Source organism: Acartia tonsa, chromosome 5 (genome assembly GCF_053477335.1).
Source record: "Acartia tonsa isolate MP-2025a chromosome 5, ASM5347733v1, whole genome shotgun sequence".
Lineage (NCBI taxonomy): Eukaryota > Metazoa > Arthropoda > Copepoda > Calanoida > Acartiidae > Acartia > Acartia tonsa.
In genome coordinates, this window is record NC_137264.1 from 35,054,795 (window position 1) to 35,074,219 (window position 19,425).

Here is a 19,425-nt window from a genome sequence, read left to right on the forward strand (position 1 = left end):
GTTCTTTCTTATGTGTAACCCTTGTGAGATGCTTAAACCCTGCGGGGCTACCCAATAGAACCTAACCTAACCTGCTCTAAAGTAATACAAACAAAAAGTACAAATCCTCTTAAGTTTTTTGTTTAAAATATAGGGGACGAGGTTTCAGTGCTCATGACACTTTGAGGGAAACTGCCCTCAAACCCATCCCCTCCCTTTACTGGATTACGAACTGAGAAAAAAAAGAGTTCCTGCAAGTTAGCACCATAAATTGACGACAATTTTTCCCATTTTATATTCTACATCCATTCTGACCACTTAAATATTTCAGGGAATGAAGAGCCACAAGTACAACAAGCAGAAGTCTCCCTTCAAGCCGAGGATGGCTAGAGTTGACTATCTTAATGCTTGAATATTGCACTAAAGCATAAAGTAGTAAAATACATGCTCATTGTTCAATGTTTATTCTTTATAAATATTTTAATGTACAGCTCAAATCTGTGATAACCAGCTATAAAAAGCAAATTTTAAAAAATGCCATTAAAAAAGTGTTCTATATTTATAAATTATCTTTTTTATTTTTTTTATTGAATCTCAAATAACTCGAAAGTGTAAACTACTGTGATATTTAAAAAGAAAAATCTGTTCATAAGATCTTAACCTGCATATTTACTGTGATAATTCATATTTTATCTAAAAAACATTATAAATTTTGTTTTTAATTATTTTTTTATCAGCATGGATTTTCATTTTATCTATACTTATGCATGTTTTATTTGCATTTTATTTATTTTAATAAATATTTTACTTTACTTTAGTTTGTAATCAATATTTTATTGCAGAGCAAATATGTAAAAATGCGAAGGAAACCAAAAAGTTTAAAAAGTAATGAAAATTTGCAATTTAATAAACAGGTTGGTAAAGAAAAAAAATGTTAATAAATTTCGTGGCCTGGAAGGGAGGGGACATTGGACTGTATCAGTGTATATTTTACTGGTACCGAATGTTTTTATTTAATTTTAATGTTTGGTTTTAAACTATACTAGTGTTATTTTTAAACTTATAATCCTAATCAACAAGAATTATTTTGTTTATCATCATTTGTTGTGTGTATCAATTTATAAATCATTGTCTTATCCCTAAATCTCCTTATGTATTCTTAATTAACTCTAAACAAATGTATTCTTATTTGTAAGCTTTGCTTCTATGATGCACTGCACACTTGTGACAAATAATATTATGGATCTGGTTCAATGTTCCTGGGATCGAATATCTCTAATAAATCATGAAATTTAAAGGCTGCTTGAGGCCAAACATTTTTAACAAAAGAGAGACCACTAATAATCAGGAAAACCCATTACTTAATAGAATACAATTATCTCGCAGTGCACATAAATGCGCAAAATAACTAATTTTGCGTATGATTTCTTTAATCAAGCTTTTCATGTGGATCATTGGATCTTGGCTATTCTATATTTTTAACATAGGCATTCCCATGCCGCTTATAACGATATGCTTGAAAAATTTATAGGTCATAGATTTTGAGAATAATCGATCCTAGGAACTTTTTACTGCACTTGATCCAGTATTATTAATATGATTATCAAAAAACGTTTCTATATCAATTAAGTGTCATTTGATCAAAGCCTTTAACTTTTCCTTTATTTAATAAATGTCGAAATTCCAAATTTTGAAACAAAATAATTTTAAAAGTCGTAGATATCTATTCTGCCCTTTTATAGCACAGATACTACAATAGCTAATATTAGTATGGCATATTAACTAACTTTAATAAAACTGCTAGTTGCATCGTCCCCAACCTGCGGGGAAGGTCAGGGAAGCAGCTTAAAACCTTAAACTACCCAAAGATATTTAAAAAGCTCACCTTAAAAGTACAACCAATTAAGACAAGCTATATCTGAGAAATTTAGCGTTATACAAATAAACCTTGCTACTTTATATTAAAGGAATAGCGGCTGTGCCCCCAACACTTTTAGCCCTCCGTATTTAAAGGGTTAGGGAAGAGCAGAAAATAGCCTAAAATACCCAGAGCTACTTTAATTTAAAAATTAAATAGCCTAATAACAACCGTACTTATTTAAATTTAATGATAAATTATTTTCTGACCAATTTAATAATATTGAATTTTAGCTTAAAATGAATTAATATCATCTTTTCTATATAAAAGAGAAAGTTTATTGATATTAACACACTTGTCAATGTTTATAGAGCGCAGCTACTCTCAAATTCTATCCATTACGAGTTTTAACAGTATTATTTCTATTTTCTTTTCATTTAATTCTTTTGTAGCATGATCAAAGGACCATTTAAGTTGTATGGTGGATGCTCTTTGATAAGGGTTATCTTACCAAAAAAGCAGCAGTCTATCTTATTCAGGAGACGAGAAAATCATATGTCGACCATAACGTTACGGACAGGTGAACATATTGTAAATTGTAGAGAAGATACGCCATTTTAATTTGAAATAACCATAGTTTGGATGTTTGAGTTACCCTTGAATTACCGATTGAGTACACCCTTTTGTGGCAGCTCCACGTAGGTCATAGGATGGTTTTAGGATTTTCTTCTGCTCTTTCTTATCCCTTAGAACACAAAACAATCTCTACATGCAACCGCTAGTATTATAATAATTATAAAAAAACTTAGGATTACATTTTTCTTGTTAATCCGTCAAAGTTGTTATAAACAGGGAGGGGACATACTGACTTTAAAAATATATGATAACCCCCCCCCCCCCCCTCCTCTTTCCCCCCTAAAGTTTACCAGCTACCAAAGGCAGATTCTCGCTCAAACTTTAAAGATTAATTTACCGGCCATTGTCCTATCCCTGAACCCGTGAGGCAGGGTTAATTAAATAAATCGACAAGACTTTATTCATTAGTTAGTTATTTAACTTCTTTTCGTTAATGATATATTTTTTGTTATTGTATAGCTATGTCTTAAAGAGGCAATTTCAATACTTCCTTGTTTATGGACGGATCTTTAATACCTCTACTTATCTTATATTTTTATCAACAATTTAACTCTTTTTTTTGTTTAAATTTTCATCCATTTATTGACATCAAACACTTTGGAATTTTAAAATAAGTGGGGGGGGGGGGGGGTAATCTACATACTTATAGTACCAACAATTTTATTTTGGGTACTTCTCCCTTAGTTTTACAGATAATATAGTCTATATTTTTTTAATGAGTCTGTCATTACCCCCACAAATTAAACAAAAATGTTAAAGTACAAGTTTACTTTAAAGATAACAGGAATAATATAGGATTCCATAGATTTTCTAAATGCTGCTTAATTTAGGATATGGAATTCAATTTATGTTTAGATTAGTTTGTTTTATCTCTGTCTCTGTTCTAATGGTTTTAAACTTTTATTATTTTCTGTTTTCATAACCATTCTGTAGGGTTTCTTGACTGTCTGAAGACGGACTAACAGACAAAGAATATTATAGAGAAAATTCAATATTAATAAAAAAAAATGCTTGTCATGCTAATTTATATACACATACACACGCACAGACATGCACACAGACATACACACGCGCGCGCACACACACACATACACATGCACGCAGACACACAATTCTACGCACGCACGCAAGTTTTCCTTCGTAAGTGTCCTGTTTAGTAAGTCTTTAAAAGTATTTAAACTTTTTTTATTTTTTTTTATGCATCAATTGGATGTTTATTGTTTATTTGTCAAATAAACAAGATAAATGTGTGTCTGTCTATTTAAATAATTGCGTATCTTAGCCAATTTTGTTAGTTAAAGTTTATTATGCTTTAAGTGACGTTATATCCTTATGATTGATATTGAATTATAGGGGGAGAAAGTGATTAATTAATCTTACATGGTCCTATCTATGTATATTACGTAGCTTCTAGTAACAAAACCTTCTAAAGAAAATAAAGGAAATATTTTTAAAGAAGGAGCCTTAAATAAGAAATTATATTATTGAATGTTATGGTTTTAGTATAGACATACAGTGATAAAGAGTTAACATATGCTTTAATTTCTTAGTGATATTTTTTTAAATCATTTAATTTTTTTTTGTTATTGTACCTAGCTTTTCTTTAATTAATGTCAGTACTTAAACCATTGAAAAGTTTTTATTTTTATATGGGCAGATGTAAATATTTGTAATATGTACCTATTAAATGTTCTATTTTATTTACCTATTACTACTAAATATTTCGGAAAATTGTTTTATGGACTTTTTATTATTTTTAAGTTAAGGGGGAGGGGGTGGTGGTTTGGTGGGGTTATGTAAATTTTAAGTGCAAAGTAGAATTATATGATTCATAAAACACGCTGATTTTCTTTTTTCTCAACCCTAGGCACATTTGACCCCCGAGTTTTAATTTTGATTTTCCTATGTAATGTTTTTTTGTTTTAAGCTTGAGATATCAATAACTACTGAACTGATTGAGTCTTTAATTTTAGGGCAGCTTCCATTAGGTCCTGGGATGGTGTTAGGCCATTTTACTGTTAGAATAGGGTTGCTTTTTGGTTATTTTTGTGCCTTTTAGTTACCTATTTGAATACAAAGACCCTGGATACTAGGGGCTTAGCCGCTTGTTTTTTTTTATAAGACCTCTTTTTTTTAGACTTCAGACTATGGTTATTCCTGACAACGGTTTATAAGAAAATTTAAAATGTTTCCCAGATATTCTGTTTCTTTTATTCTTAGGTAATGAAAAATTTATTGATAAAGGTAGATGAATAATATATAACGAAATTTTTAATGCTATACTACTAATTAAAAATAATTCTATTAATTGACAAAATTGAAATGATACAAATAATATTTAGATAGATACCTACGAGTGAAATCGGAATAAGATTTGTTCATACTAAAACTAGACAGATATGTAGTTAGACAGATAGATAGGGACGGGAGTCAAAAAACAGATAGATTTATAAAGACAGATGGACAGATTGATAGTCTGGATAGACAAATAGACAGGTGGTAGATAGATTGATAGACAGATAGATAAACACATAATACTTTACTATTTAGTGTGGTAGTGTACAGTGTGTACTGTCTTGAGGTGACAGAACTGCCGTCGCCACCTGGTGAGAAAAGCTGTAATTTAGAAGCTTCAGCCAGCTGTAAGGTAGGATTTTACATTTTTACCAATCTACAAGATTGCAGGTGGAATATTTTATAAGTAACAGTTTCATAATTTGGCTTTGTTACTCAAACCCTTTTTTAGTACTATAGAACCCTCTTCCCCTCCTTTTTCTTATTTTGAATTTTTGAAAAATCAGCCCTATGAATGGCTCTGATTCTGCAGTCCATATATTTAGAGATACTGTGGTATTATTCTAACCCGGTCTAACCTAATCTAATATATTAACACATTTTTGTTAAACAAGGTTCCTATCACAGAAATTGTTTTACTTCACATTTTTTTTTCTTATAAAATTATAGTAGCCTACATACTTATGTATTTGTTGGAGTGTAATAGTCAGTGTTAAATTTTTCTTAAATATAGCTTAAAACCTGCAAATAGCCAATTTGATTGCTTCCCTAAGCTGTCTTGAAAAGCCGAATGGGCAAAAATACAAATATCTCACTTTTTAGATAAATCAAAATAGCGGGTTTCAACAATTAGAGCTTGAGGAGGCACAAGAAAAAATTAGGTAAAACTATCTTTTTCACTTTTATTATTAATGCAATCTGTAATCTATAATACAAAGTAGAACGATGTCTGTCCGTCTGTCTGTCCGTCTGTCCGTCTGTCTGTCCGTCTGAAGCTTAAGATCTCAGTAACCACTGAACCGATTGGGCTCTACTCTTCAGGGAATATACCTACTGGTCCTGTGATGGTTTTAAGCTGTTTTCTTGGGGGGTGGGACACCCCCAACCCCCCCAAAAAATGAAAAATACCCCCCCAAAAAAATTTTTTTTTACTTTTTCTTTTTAAATCTAAAATACGAAAAATTAGGTTGATCAAACCTCTTGGGGCAAAGCCCCTAGAGGCTAGGGGCGAAGCCGCTAGTCTATAATACAAAGTAGAACGATGTCTGTCTGTCTGTCTGTTTGTCTGTCTGTTTGTTTGTAGCGAAGGATCTCGCTTACCGCTGAACCGATCGGGTTCTCCTTAACAGGGTAGCTTCTCATAAGTCCCGGGAAGGTTTATAACTATTTTGGGGGAGGGTACCACCACCCTATCAGGAGAAATCGCCCCTAGAAAAAAATTACCCCTCCCGAAAAAGAGACTCCTACGAAACATAAACCAATTATTTCTGTAATTAGATATTTAAAATAAAAAAAAAACATTCAAAGTGCCACTAGAGGCCTCTAGGGGCGTAGCCGCTAGTCTATAATACAAAGTAGAACGATGTTTTTTTGTCTGTCTGTTTGTTTGTAGCGAAGGATCTCGCTAACCGCTGAACCGATCGGGTTCTCCTTTACAGGGTAGCTTCTCATAGGTCCCGGGAAGGTTTATAATTATTTTCTTGGGGGGTGGGACACCCCTAACCCCCCCCCCCCAAAAAAAAAATGTAAAATACCCCCCCAAATTTTTTTATTTTTTATTTTCTTTAAAATCTAAAACACGAAAAATTAGTTTGATAAAACCTCTTGGGACAAAGCCCCTAGAGGCTAGGGGCGAAGCCACTAGTCCTTATAAAAAGTAACAAGATGTCTATATGAGTTGGTGTGTTCCAAAGTATCTCGCTGAACCGATATGGTTCTCCTTTAGGTACAATTTACCTTCGCATAGCTAGGTCATTGAAATTTTTATGACTAATCTGAGCGGGGTGGACCCTCCCCCCCTCCTCCCCCACTGACGTTTAATGCCGATAGAGGCCTCTAGGGCCGTAATAGTTAATAAATAAAACAATAGGCCTTGTAATAAAGTACCTGTGCTATTGAAAAATATTACTTTATATTTTTTCAGATTGTTAGAAGATAAAATAGAAGAGTTAGCCTCCAGAATTCAACCTAATCAACAAAATTATCCAGATATCAAATTTAGGTTATTTCAGTTTTATTTCAAATTCAATATATTTAAAAACAAATGCAAGTACAGGGTCAACTATTTAATTCTATTGGGAAAAAAGGTAATAGGACAAAAAAAATTAGTTGAATAGATGGATATCTAATGAATATTTTTTTAGAACATACAAAGACAGAAAAAGAATCTTGATAACTGGTGGTGCTGGGTTTGTAGGATCTCATTTAGTGGACAAACTTATGCTTGACGGTCATGAGGTAAATATCACCAGGGATCTAAAGGGATAAGGTAATGGTTGATAAATTGATGATAAACAAAATTACCCCTTCTATTGAACCAACCAACCAATGAAAATTCAACAAAAGTCCCCAAAGTTGTTATGCTAACGAATAAGAAAACGTTATCAAAAAACTTTGGGGACTAATGTAATAAACAGCCCAATATCCCCTTCCTCCCTGGAAATTACTCTTTTAAGTTGCGACTTTAACTCTATGATTCGCAATATTCGTCTGTATAATTTGTTTTAGGAAACTTGATTTTATCAATTCCTATTTAAAATAACCGACGCGACTGAAATTTTTGTGAAGATTCCCAGGTGCATCCATTATATCCATTTAATATTTCACAAGTAGCAGACACAATGTTAATCGTATCAATGAAAGGTTTAACGCGTCGCTGTAATTTTTCTAGGTGACTGTTGTTGATAACTATTTCACGGGTCGCAAACGCAACGTGGAGCATTGGCTGGGCCACGAAAATTTTGAGCTTTTACATCATGACGTTGGTAAGTACTGCATTCTTGTCTTTAAACTTCTCTTGGGTTCTTCTAGGTAGACGGATTAATGAAAAAGTCTGTTACACCTGAGTTTTACGAGGGAAAAAATCAATGTAAACAAAGTTATGTTTAAAAATTATCTAATGCTTTGTTTACTTCGAAGATAAATAAATGACAAAAACATAGGTATATATTAATCTTGCTGGGAACCTTAAACCTGCAGGGCTACCCAGTACCAAATATGTTTTTAAATTATGGGGGATTGGTTAGGTATTTCTTATGCTCAACAAGGCATTTTAGGGGCAAACTTATATAGTTAGGTTTTTGTTCAACCTATGGATATGAATAATTCTTAAACTGTTTTTAACCTATTTTTTAATCAATAATCATATATCAAAAATATACTATGACACCAGTAGAATCAGACTGCAGAGCCCAAATTTGAATTAAGTCCCCAATAAACTTTTTTGGGGGGATTTAAAAATTAATTTTATATGTTATTTTATATGTTATCATTTTGACGGGAGCAAAGGCAACTTTTAGTTTGGGGTTAAATTGTTTCTTACAGAACAATTTTATATGATTCAGTTTATATCAATACAATAATAAAAAAACTCTACTCTGTTCGATGGAAATAATTTTTTTTCTAAAACAATTAATTTCAGTGAAAAATTTAACATAATACAATAAAACACATAATGCTGAAGTCAAACCAATAAGATTTCTTGTTTCATTTCAATTATTTATAATTTCCGAAAGAGTGTTTTCACAAAGTGACGTATTTACAATGTAGTTAAATAATTTTTATTTAATTAAAATGAAAAGAATGAAAACTATACACGTAAAAGATGCATACTTTTTAAAAATATTTTTAAAAAGTAAGTTTGAATAATCTTATTTTATATCATATTTGTATATGTGTCAAAAATAATTTTGTTGTATTGCATAAACATTTGTTGACATCTTGTCATGTTGACATCAAATTTAACCCTTTACAGCCAATTTTTATGTGTTTAAAATAGGTGAGAGAACACAAACATGTTAATGTTAATTCATTGGTATATTGTAAAGATTTAACTTTTTAGTGAATTTTTATAGTAAAATCATAAGGCCTAATTTAACTCTATACCAGAATACAATATTTATGAAGCAAAACACTCAAAAAGCTACGAATTTTACCCAAATAAAAAAAAGCCTTTTGCTCTCGTCAAAATGACCACGGCAACAGTAAAAATTAATATTTAAATCCCCCCAAAAATTCAAATTCAAATTTAGGCTCTGCAGTCTGATTCTACTGGTGTCATAGTATATTTTTTATATACGTTTTAAAAATAGGTTAAAAACAGTTTAAAACCATCAAAAGTCTGTCTCCTTCAATATTTCTATTTTCTAGTTAATCCTCTGTACCTGGAAGTTGACGAGATTTACCACTTAGCCTCCCCCGCCTCCCCTCCTCATTACATGTACAACCCTGTCAAGACTATTAAGGTAACAGTATTTATTTCAAAGTATCTTTTACAAAGGGTTAATGTGTATTAACTACTTAGTTATTTAAATATAATACCGAGCAATTTTTGTAAAAAAAAAATACATTTTAATATAAAGCGCCAAAAAATACACCAGATTTTATTTAATACTTTTATAATTTCTTAATAAATTATTTTTGTGTGTCAATATTGGCAAGAAAAACTTAATTATGTTACTTATGATTTTGACCCAATGAAAGTCTGTTATTTTAAACATTTACATGTGCAAAATTTACACTTGTTAGCTAGATCAATGTTAAATTAATCTTCTTCACTGTAAAGAGTACATAAAACTGTCGTAAATTTATTCAAACGCTTTTAAATACTAACAGTAGTGTAGCTCCTCTAGAACAAGGATTACGATGCTAAACATGATTTTTAAGTATGGCTGAGAACCGGTTCTAATCCAGCGGATATTAATTGAATTCAAAGCCGTAATGGAAATAGATTTTTATCTCAATTTTTACTATTTTAGACGAACACAGTAGGAACAGTAAATATGCTTGGTCTTGCCAAGAGAGTCAAGGCTAGGATCCTTATTGGCTCTACAAGTGAGGTAAGATTTTCATTGGTCATATCATGGCAGTTTAAATCTAGACTACTTATTAGGTAAAAATTAATGATTTTATTGCTTGATGAATCAAGGCTTCTCATTGGTTAAAAAAAATATTATTTCTTTTCTAAAGACTTTATCATTATATAAGAATATTAGGATGTCTATCTGACTGTAGCTTAAGATCTCGCCAACCGGTGGACTGATTTTGTTCTCCTATACAGCGATTAATCCAGGGAAGGTTTTTTTTCAAAAATCATCTTCGTCCCTACAAAAAATCTATAAACTTTAGGTACACTTTAGTATACATTAATAGTGAAATTATTCCGTTTTACTAATTTTAAAACAGGTATATGGAGACCCTGAAGTTCATCCCCAGCCTGAAACTTACTGGGGGCATGTCAACCCTATTGGCCCCAGGGCGTGTTATGATGAAGGCAAGAGGGTGGCAGAAACTTTGGCCTATGCTTATGAAAAACAGGTTTTTATTTTTTAAGCGTTGCTTCTCTGTAATGTTTTTAAAATCTAATGAAAAATTGTTTACATTTTTTTCCTACATATTTTTATTTTTATGTTAAAAAGGCATGTAGTTTTTACAATTTTCACCAATGCAATGCTCTCTCTTTATTTGTAAGGTCCCAAATACCTCTAAAACAATGGTTTTCATTTTGAAAAGGCATGAGTTTTCATGAAAACTAATCTTGCAGAGTTCTTATCCCTGTCCTATCCCGACGGAGTTCTCTTGTTTAACCTAACCCAGAAAAGCACTAGAAAATCCTTTTTGTATTTTATTCTATTATTACCTCTTTGTGGATGATACAATTAAATATCGTGCACAAAACTTTTAAAATTTTAATCAACTTTGCTTTTAATTAAGTCTAATGTGAGCGTACGAGTTGCAAGAATTTTCAACACTTATGGTCCGAGGATGCACGCCAATGACGGGCGGGTGGTCTCAAATTTTATCATCCAGGTAAAAGGACAAAATTAGATATAATTTTGACTTGTTTTTGTATTTACATTAACCTTTTTAAGTATTGTAATGTAATTTGACTTTATAAAGATAAATTTTTTTAACCCGTGCCTTCGGCATCTCAGGGCTAAAAAAACTGGTTTTAATCTAATAATTGTACATTTTATATCCGCGGAAAGCTGTTTTAACTATTCTCTAAATTACTATTATCCAATTAATGATTGTTTTATTCATTCGAATAAAATTTTTCTATTATTAAAATACTTCATTTTGTTTCAAGGCTTTACAAGGAGACCCAATTACTGTTTATGGAAATGGAGAACAAACCAGGTAATTATTGATTTATAAACAGTCTCACTAGTAGGTTGGGGGGGGGGGGGGGGTGGCTGGGTGTCACCAGCCCAAAGTTACATGGTCAAAATTTTAATGCAATTTCTATTAAAGCTACGAAGCAAATCCCATTAATATCAATAAGGAGTGTCCATTTCGTTAATTGCTGCGTTATTTAGATCTTTCCAGTATGTAAGTGATCTAGTAAACGGCTTGGTGGCCTTGATGGAGTCCAACTATAGCAAACCTGTAAACATTGGAAATCCTGACGAGAGATCCATTATTACTTTTGCTAAAGAAATCAAGTAAGTTAGAAATTATAAAATCCACTAAGGCTCGGCAGATGTGTAAGTTGTAGGGATTGTGAATTACTTAATAACGGAAGGTTTGTCTGTAGATTGTTATTATTTGGGCGGACGACTGTGGTTATTTCCACGCCTTTTTTTCCAAAAAGGTTACAGATGGACGGTCATTGATATTCAAATCCTGCCTTTTTATTTGTTTGTGAAGAATCAAATTTTTCTTTATTTCTTTAGGTCGCTTTCATAAATCCCCCATCACTTAATTTATACTCAATTACCCATATTTTTACCCAATACCTACCTAGTTTTAACCCCAATTCTCAAAATTGATGCCTATTGATTTTTATATTCATAAACCCACGTGCACCTAGAGATAATAAAATGGATAACCTTTCAACAACAAAAATGGACAAATCCAAAAAACTGATTGAATGGTTATAGACTTACATATAAATTGTTAGACGATAGGCAAATATAGGTAGAAAAAGAAATTTATAAAGAAATAACTCTTGATTTTTATAGGGAGATGGTTGGGGGCAAGAGTGAGATCCGTCACCTCCCCCCAGTCGAAGACGACCCTCAGAGACGTCGCCCCATCATTGATTTGGCCAAGAAGGTCCTTCATTGGGAGCCAACTGTCCCACTAAGGTTTATACATTTAAATAAATTGTTAATTGATTGATTGATAGAACAGAATATTGATAATTTTCCAGAATATCTGAGATGGGTTTTTATTAAATGCCGCGTATTTTCGACAATTTTTTCGACATTGATTGATTGAACGAAGACGATGGGATTTCAACACAGAGTATACGACATAAGAATTCAAAACTTTAAAATTATTATTTTAGCCATTTGTATGATGTCTAATACAACTTAAATCCATTTTCGCTGCATATTTATTAATGCATCTTTTTAGATCTGTATTAGACATTATACAAATGGCCAAAATAGTAATTTTAAAATTTTGAATTCTAAAGTTGTATACTCTGTTAAAAACCTTATTTCATCTTGAAGATCAATGCCCCATACGATTTTAACAGAGTATACAACTTAAGAATTAAAAATTTTAAATTATTATTTTAGCCATTTGTATAATGTCTAACACAGCTCTAAAAAGATGCATTAATAAATATGCAGCGAAAATGGATTTAAGTTGTATTAGACATTATACAAATGGCTAAAATAATAATTTTAAAATTTTGAATTCATATGTTGTATACTCTGTGTTGAAATCCCATCGTCTTCGTTCAATCAATCAATGTCGAAAAAATTGTCGAAAAAACGCGGCATTTATTAAAAACCCATCTCTGATTGAGATTTTCTATATTTGATTTTTATATTGATTGATAGATAGATTTGTAGATTGATTGGTTTATAAATTGATTGAAATAGACTTGATAGACTTAATGATTGTTGTAAATTGTAATTTATTTGTCGCTTTTACACAAAGTACCTTGTTGAGCACTGAAACCTCCAAACCCCTTCTTATTCTGAAATGAATTAAAAATAAGGGTGTGGGGGGGAGTAGTTTTTGTTTGTTTGTTTAGTACTTTAGGTAATGTGTTATATTGAGTACTGGATAGCAACACAGGCCTAGGCTTGCAGAGATTGGACACAAGGGGAAAAAAATTCCACCCCCTACACCGTGTTCCAGAAAAGCCAAAAAATGACAAAAAATCATAGAGAGTGTATATTATAAAATTTTGATGAAATTTTATTTGAATAGCAATAAGTATCCATATATCTTTCAATATAATGGCGAAATTTTTAATATCTCCATCCTGGCTGGCACAAGATGCCAGCAAACCTGGCAGGGTCATACAGGTAAAGAGTAAAAATATTTTGTTTGCCTTAAACTAAGCATTTTAAGTTACCAAATACTAAAATATCCTATACTAGTACATACCAATAAGAAATTTAAGTGTTTAAGTCAATTTCAGGGTCCAGGTATGATCCTGCAGGTCCTGATCCCTCAGAAATCTTTAAACAGCTCTTGAGACTGCAATTTTTGACCTATAGACTTCAAATTTTAAACATAATCTTTTCTAACAAGCATGTATGACCTACTGAAATTATATGAAAATTTGCCGCCGTTTTCCCGCCGATCGCCGCCGCCGAAATATATATTTTGAGATTTCTAATCTAAAGTTTACATACAGATGAGCCTATTTCTTATTTATTTTCTGTGTGTATATGTAGGGAGGGAAGGGACAATGGGCTGTTAATTATAATAGTCCCCAAATTCACAAAATAGCGTTTTCTTATTTGTGGGCATAACAATTTGTGGGACTATTATTGAATTTTGATTGGTTGGTTTATTAGTTGAGTGTCCAAACGTTTCAATCACTAATTGTAATTTATAGAAGGGGCAATTTTGTGCATTAGCATTGGGAATGTACATTAATTTCTCTGCCATTGTCTAATCCCTATAAATCTCTGATATGAAAGACTTTCATTTTATTTTCAATTTACTTGAAAGGAAGCATTTTCTATCTTAAACAATACAAATTCTTTTTTAATAAGTATGAAAGCACCTTTGGAAAAAGGTTGCTTAATAAAAGGGTGAAGGGAGTAAATAATGCTAACGAATTAAATAAGAATATATATTTGAACTAGGAAACCACATAAATTTATTTTAACTTCTAGCTTTAATGGGTTCAGATGAGGATGTAAGTGGAGCGTTCCCCCCCCCCCTCTCCCCCAAATAAAAAGGTAAAATGGTTCATATAAGAGCCTAGACATTTAGGGATTATCTTTATTTAAATCTTTCCTCTAATTTTAGTTTATTTGAATATGTGTTGGAAATAAGAAGAAAAATAATTACTTTTATATCTAAAAAAATTGTTATTTTTTGATAGACCAAGTATCTTTAGGGCTTAAAAAAACAAACTTCGCATAGCTTCGCATACACAGGGTAAAGTTCTCTGATATTATACATACATCTAATATCACCATGTAAGAGGATTTGCTTGGACTTTTTTGGTCTTAAAAGATCTGGAACCAAACGTAAAATTTTCATTAGAAGAAAATTGTCTATTTTACACAAATCGGGTATGCTAAGAAAACCATCTACAATTACAACAAAAAATGGAGATTTGACTTCTTTTAAAGGCTAAACGTATAAATTATTACATACTGATTCCAAAAATATATAATACTTAAAAATAGCTTTAAAAATAAAGGGTCCACGATGATTTGAAATGTAGTTTAGTTGACCTTAATAATAGTTGTTTACAATGATGAAAAGGAACTTAATTCCATACCTCTGGTATAATTACACATAAAATTCTTATTTTTCATAGTAAAGAGCTAATTCTTTCGGCTTTATTTCCAAAAACTTGTGTATATTACTAAACAATTGTTTAAAAGTGTATTTTCCAAAATGTAAAAAACGATTTTTTGTCACCCGTGGAACATAGTGCCCTACCCTTATTTCCAATTTATTTATATCGGCGCTTGACAGGCAATTTGTGTAAGAGTACCATTTTTTTACATTTCTACAAAGCAAGTCTATAAATATTAAGAAAAAGTCCACTCATCTTCCTCTCCTAGTGTACTAAAATTTGTTATTTTCAGGAAAGGTCTAAAGAAAACAGTTGACTACTTCCGTGCCGAGCTTAGCAGAAAGAACCATTCAGAGAGAAACTTGGGGGCTATCGAGTTCGAACCCTAGATCTAACTTTTTAAAATAAAAGTTATACTTCCTTCAATATGTTTTTAAATACATATTCATCCGACCCAATTTTCTCTAGAACCCCCTGTGGTAAAAGTTTGTTGACTTTTAATTACTTTGAATTTTTACAACTTTCTTAGGGAGATAATTCTTGAAAGTGCTTTTATGAAATTATCCCATTTATCATTCATTTATTGAAATAGTAATTAATTTTTTTGCTTTCAAAATTTATAGGTATTAAGAAAACGTATTTAAAAATATGAAAGGTCGTGAAAAGTTATATTTAATTATAGTTTTATTAGCCTAAAAATTTACAGAAATAAATTAAACCGCAATGATGACTTACTTGCGAGTTAAATTATATAGTAATTACATTACATAAATTTTAAGTTTGTTTAAAATAGCTGGTCTTTAATTAATATATTTAATTTGAAATTGTGCCTTCATAAAAATGTGATTATTGACCAATAAATGTAAATAAATATATCATTATATTCATTAATTTCTCATAAATACATAGTTTCTTTATATATTACTTTTTTGATACAAAGCTACTTTTGAAATATTTTGTGCTTGTCCTGAAACTCCCAAGCCAATTATGAATATAATATACCTATTGATTTTTTATATCTGTAAATGGTAAGTGGGTTAAAAAAGGCAATACTTTATTCCATTAGATAAAACACACTGTATGTATATAGCAAGATAATAGTGAACTTTACTAAAGTCTTGTCAGATTAGGCATGTTCTTTTCTTCAGTATCCCTCCTCAAACCACAGAACTGGGAAGGCTGGAACATGTTGTATGGCCTCCAAAAATGGAATTTCTGACCGCCCAGTTGGCACAATAGGCATGTTTACCTGAAATACAAACCAGATCATGTATAATCATCAGCTAAGCCTTTAATAAAAATATGACTGTCAATTGTCCATTCTTGCACTAAAATTTTTACAAAAGTCTTTAGCATTCTTTGTTCGACATGACGAAGATAATGAGCTAGCAACAATTAGTTTTGCGCAAAATGCCGCGTATTGCTATTTGATTAAAAGCCTGACTCAATATTTACTACCTGTAGACGCTTGGCTGCCCTCAGAACCTCACCAGTGAATGGCTCTATGTCAAGGTAACTCTCATCTCTTTCTTTGTTTGGGACAGCAAATGATGAATCTATAACAATACATAATACTTATTTGAATATTTTAACAAGAAAATAAAATAGATATTGAATCAACGCCTAAACATTGCCATGAATATCTAATGGGCTAGTATTAGGAATAAATACACCCATTTTCGAAGAAAAGGTGTTTTACCCAACTGAAATCTCTGTAAACCATAAAATCTCCATTATAGTCCCTCCATATTTATTTTACATTTGTATTTAAGATTTTTTAATTACCCTTTCCAAATTAAGAAAGGAGATACTTGTTAATTGCTGTACATGAAACTTTAATGTCAGATCCAACAACCAAGAATAGCAAAGGGGAGCCATATCATTCTCTATTTCTATCAAAACACCGGGACTATCAGGTTAAGTAAAACCTATTAGACAACGAACTCTTTGATTGCACGACCTTTGACTAGAAGTCCAAACTGTGCATAGTAATCAGTTGCGCCTGTTTTTGGCCAAGGCATTCCTCATACTCTTACATACTCGCGCATCTGACATACTACAGTAGGATCTAATTTTAACATCTTTAGTTGTGACGTTATGTTGAACCGAGATTAAAACTCATCACTTTCCCGACGCCTAGCGGATGCGTTATGTGTAAAGCGACGGTAGCGGTGTTTAACAGGTACTTTGTGTGAAAGCACTGAAACTTACCGAAGTTTTGAAGTTGGTCCTCAGCCATGTAGAAATGAGGGGCACTCATTATAACTGGAGACTTTTGACACTAAAATAAGTTATTTAATAATTGAGTATTATTTAGGGAGAGGTGTCATAGAGTTGCATTAGATATTATACAGCAAAACAGAAATAGTTATTTCTCGCATCGTATTATAAACGGCTTTCCGCGGATATAGAATGTACAATTATGAGATTAAAACTAGTTTTTTTAGCCCCGAGGTGCCGAAGGCACCGGCTAAAAAACTTGTTTCAATCTTATGATTGTACATTTTTATATTCGTAGAAAGCTGGATATAATACGATGCTAGACATAGTTTTTTCGTATGGATGAGAACCTGTTCCTATCCACCAGATTCGAATGAATACGAGAAAATATTTTCTTCAATAGATATTGAGATATGATTATCTGAGTTAAGTCAAACACATATAACGAATATTAAATTATTTGAATTTAACTTACATTTTCAACATTTTGTAAACCATCATAGCAAGATGTAATTTCACAATCTAAAAAAATTTCAAAATTGAATTCTGTCATTGTAAAGCTGATAAAGAGATAATCTTATTGCTTTTGTGATTTTGATATAGGAGAAAATTCAGGACAAGAGAAGCAGTGAATAGAAATCATTGTGCTTGTCTGTATGTTGTTTTGGAGACATGAGAGAGTAAAGAAAGTAAGAGGTAGAAATATAAAAAGGTATGAATGCCGAAAGTAGGGAGAGCAATGAAATTAAAAATTTAGTGCTTATAAAATTCCAAAGTCATTTCCTTTCAAATTGTATCTAGTTTAACAAATATATTTCTTTTTTGGATGGGTAGATCTCAGATTGTCCATCTGTTATGGAATTTTTTATTTCGCCTTGCCTATCTCTGGAGGTTTGCCATTACCTGATATGTCATATTCATCTTCTGAATTTTCTAAAGGTCTTAGACAACCTTCATTTGATGGAACCTCCCTAAAAATTAAGAATTCGGATTAGAAGATGTACTCACTGTACTGGGGAGCTGTAAAGTTTGACATCTATAATACAAAGTAGAATGATGCCTGTCTGTCCTTCTGTCCCTTAAGATCTTGGTAACCACTAAACCGATTGGATTTTACTCATCAGGGAATATACCTATTGCTATTGTGGTGGTTTTAGGCTATTTTCTTGGGGGTGGGACACCCACAAACCCCCCAAAAACAAAATAAAAAATTCCGCCCCGATTTTTTTAGGCAGTATATTGTAAAATAAGTGGCAGCACCAGAAGTACTTATTTTTTTTTTAATTCCCACCCCTCATTTTTGTTTTGTTTTAGGCAGTTATTTTAAAATAAGTGGCAACACCAGAAGTAATTATTTTTTCAAAATTACCTCTTGGGGCAAAGCCCCTAGAGGCTAGGGACGAAACCGCTCGTCAATTTTATATAGCACATAAGGCTCTGCTGTATGTAGCTGTAAAAAGCAGAAGAGCTGAGTTAGTGTTGATGCTTAATCAATAAGGCACGTATCTGTGGTTGCAATTTGCCAACAAAATGCTACTGAATGCAGTTGATATTACCTAAGATAAATAAATTGCCATGTAATGCAGTTATTATTACCTACATGGTAAAAAAAATGCCTTTAATTGTAGTTGATATCACTTGGGTGTTAAAAAAATGTCTCGAAATGTTATTGATATTACCTGGGGGTTGAAAATGCTTCTGATTGCAGTTGATATTACCTGGGATCAAAGTCTTTACACATACAAATGTTTCTTTTCTTGTTGACTTTAGTTGAATCTGAAACAAGAATAACAACATCGATCATTAGCGAAGCCAATAAATATAAAACAATTTACTGAAGGCGGCCCAATCTTATCGACGAACATTAGTGTAAGAATATGATCATGAACATATTAAAAAAAACAGCCCTCATGTTTATATCAATTAATACCAAATTAAACATAATTAAATTCTTTATTAAATAGTCACTACATTATTATAAAATTTGGTGTCTTGGCTATGAAGTCATAGAACTTACAAGAACTTTGATTTTTACAATTTTGATAACATAAGGAAGAACCCTTATCTAAAATCAAGTCCATTAAGCTAGAATATGCAGTTAAAGAAACCTATTTAAATGTATTTTTGGGATTTATGTAGATTTTTTGTCTAAAAATATGGAATATTAATTTCGTTGATATTGTATTTTATGTTTATGGTCGGTTGTTTGATGGTCTGATCTTGAGAGCTTTAATGAATGTTGTAATCCATGTTTAGTATTACACTTACCTTCAGGTACAGTGAATCTGAGGACAGGAATTCCATCAACATCCTCATCTTCTGGATACAAAAAAAGAACAATTATTATTTAGAGAAGCCTGTATTTTTATTGCTCTTTTTGGGTTAGGTTAGGTTAGCTGTGCAAAGTTAGCCTTACCCTGTATATCGTATCGAAATATTGCCCCAATAGGCTGTACATCCTTCAAAAGTACCCCGCAGGGTTAGATAAATC

At 31.8% G+C, this 19,425-nt stretch overlaps 3 protein-coding genes across 5 annotated transcripts in view; 2 read left to right on the forward strand and 1 right to left on the reverse strand.

Annotated features, from left to right (window-relative positions):
• LOC145319349 (ectonucleoside triphosphate diphosphohydrolase 8-like) overlaps window positions 1-822 on the forward strand; it is an 18,316-nt gene extending 17,494 nt beyond the window's left edge. For both annotated transcript variants that reach the window (XM_080161430.1, XM_080161431.1), the window contains exon 23: window positions 311-822. In XM_080161430.1, coding sequence (XP_080017556.1) covers window positions 311-391 — 81 coding nt within the window. In that variant the 3' untranslated portion in view covers window positions 392-822. The remainder of the gene's footprint in view (window positions 1-310) is intronic.
• Window positions 810-15,633, forward strand: Uxs (UDP-xylose synthase). 2 transcript variants are annotated; one of them, XM_080161433.1, is made up of 15 exons: window positions 810-893; window positions 4,611-4,693; window positions 5,024-5,120; window positions 5,591-5,649; window positions 6,912-6,989; window positions 7,132-7,225; window positions 7,659-7,752; window positions 9,137-9,231; window positions 9,745-9,825; window positions 10,172-10,303; window positions 10,700-10,795; window positions 11,076-11,125; window positions 11,305-11,430; window positions 11,950-12,075; window positions 15,007-15,633. In XM_080161433.1, the coding sequence occupies exons 2-15, from the start codon at window positions 4,659-4,661 to the stop codon at window positions 15,101-15,103; spliced, it is 1,260 nt and encodes a 419-aa protein (XP_080017559.1). In that variant the 5' UTR covers window positions 810-893; window positions 4,611-4,658; the 3' UTR covers window positions 15,104-15,633. The 2 variants fall into 2 exon arrangements, with proteins under 2 accessions (XP_080017559.1, XP_080017560.1); XM_080161434.1 differs by lacking the exon at window positions 4,611-4,693 and having other exon boundaries at window positions 820-893.
• The window catches only part of LOC145319350 (lysosome membrane protein 2-like), a 16,188-nt gene continuing 12,338 nt past the window's right edge, over window positions 15,576-19,425 (reverse strand). The window contains exons 18-24 of the mRNA XM_080161432.1: window positions 19,203-19,253; window positions 18,653-18,710; window positions 17,838-17,905; window positions 17,410-17,456; window positions 16,926-16,995; window positions 16,173-16,270; window positions 15,576-15,963 (exon numbers count right to left, since the gene is read on the reverse strand). Coding sequence (XP_080017558.1) covers window positions 15,859-15,963; window positions 16,173-16,270; window positions 16,926-16,995; window positions 17,410-17,456; window positions 17,838-17,905; window positions 18,653-18,710; window positions 19,203-19,253 — 497 coding nt within the window. The 3' untranslated portion in view covers window positions 15,576-15,858. The remainder of the gene's footprint in view (window positions 15,964-16,172; window positions 16,271-16,925; window positions 16,996-17,409; window positions 17,457-17,837; window positions 17,906-18,652; window positions 18,711-19,202; window positions 19,254-19,425) is intronic.

Bases quoted from the DNA above. Each gene is read 5' to 3' on its own strand.
- Uxs (XM_080161433.1), top strand. From the start codon at position 4,659: ATGTTTCCCAGATATTCTGTTTCTTTTATTCTTAG. The intron at 10,796-11,075 runs GTAAAAGGACAA...TTTTGTTTCAAG, and splicing joins TCTCAAATTTTATCATCCAG to GCTTTACAAGGAGACCCAAT. The intron at 11,126-11,304 runs GTAATTATTGAT...TGCGTTATTTAG, and splicing joins GGAAATGGAGAACAAACCAG to ATCTTTCCAGTATGTAAGTG.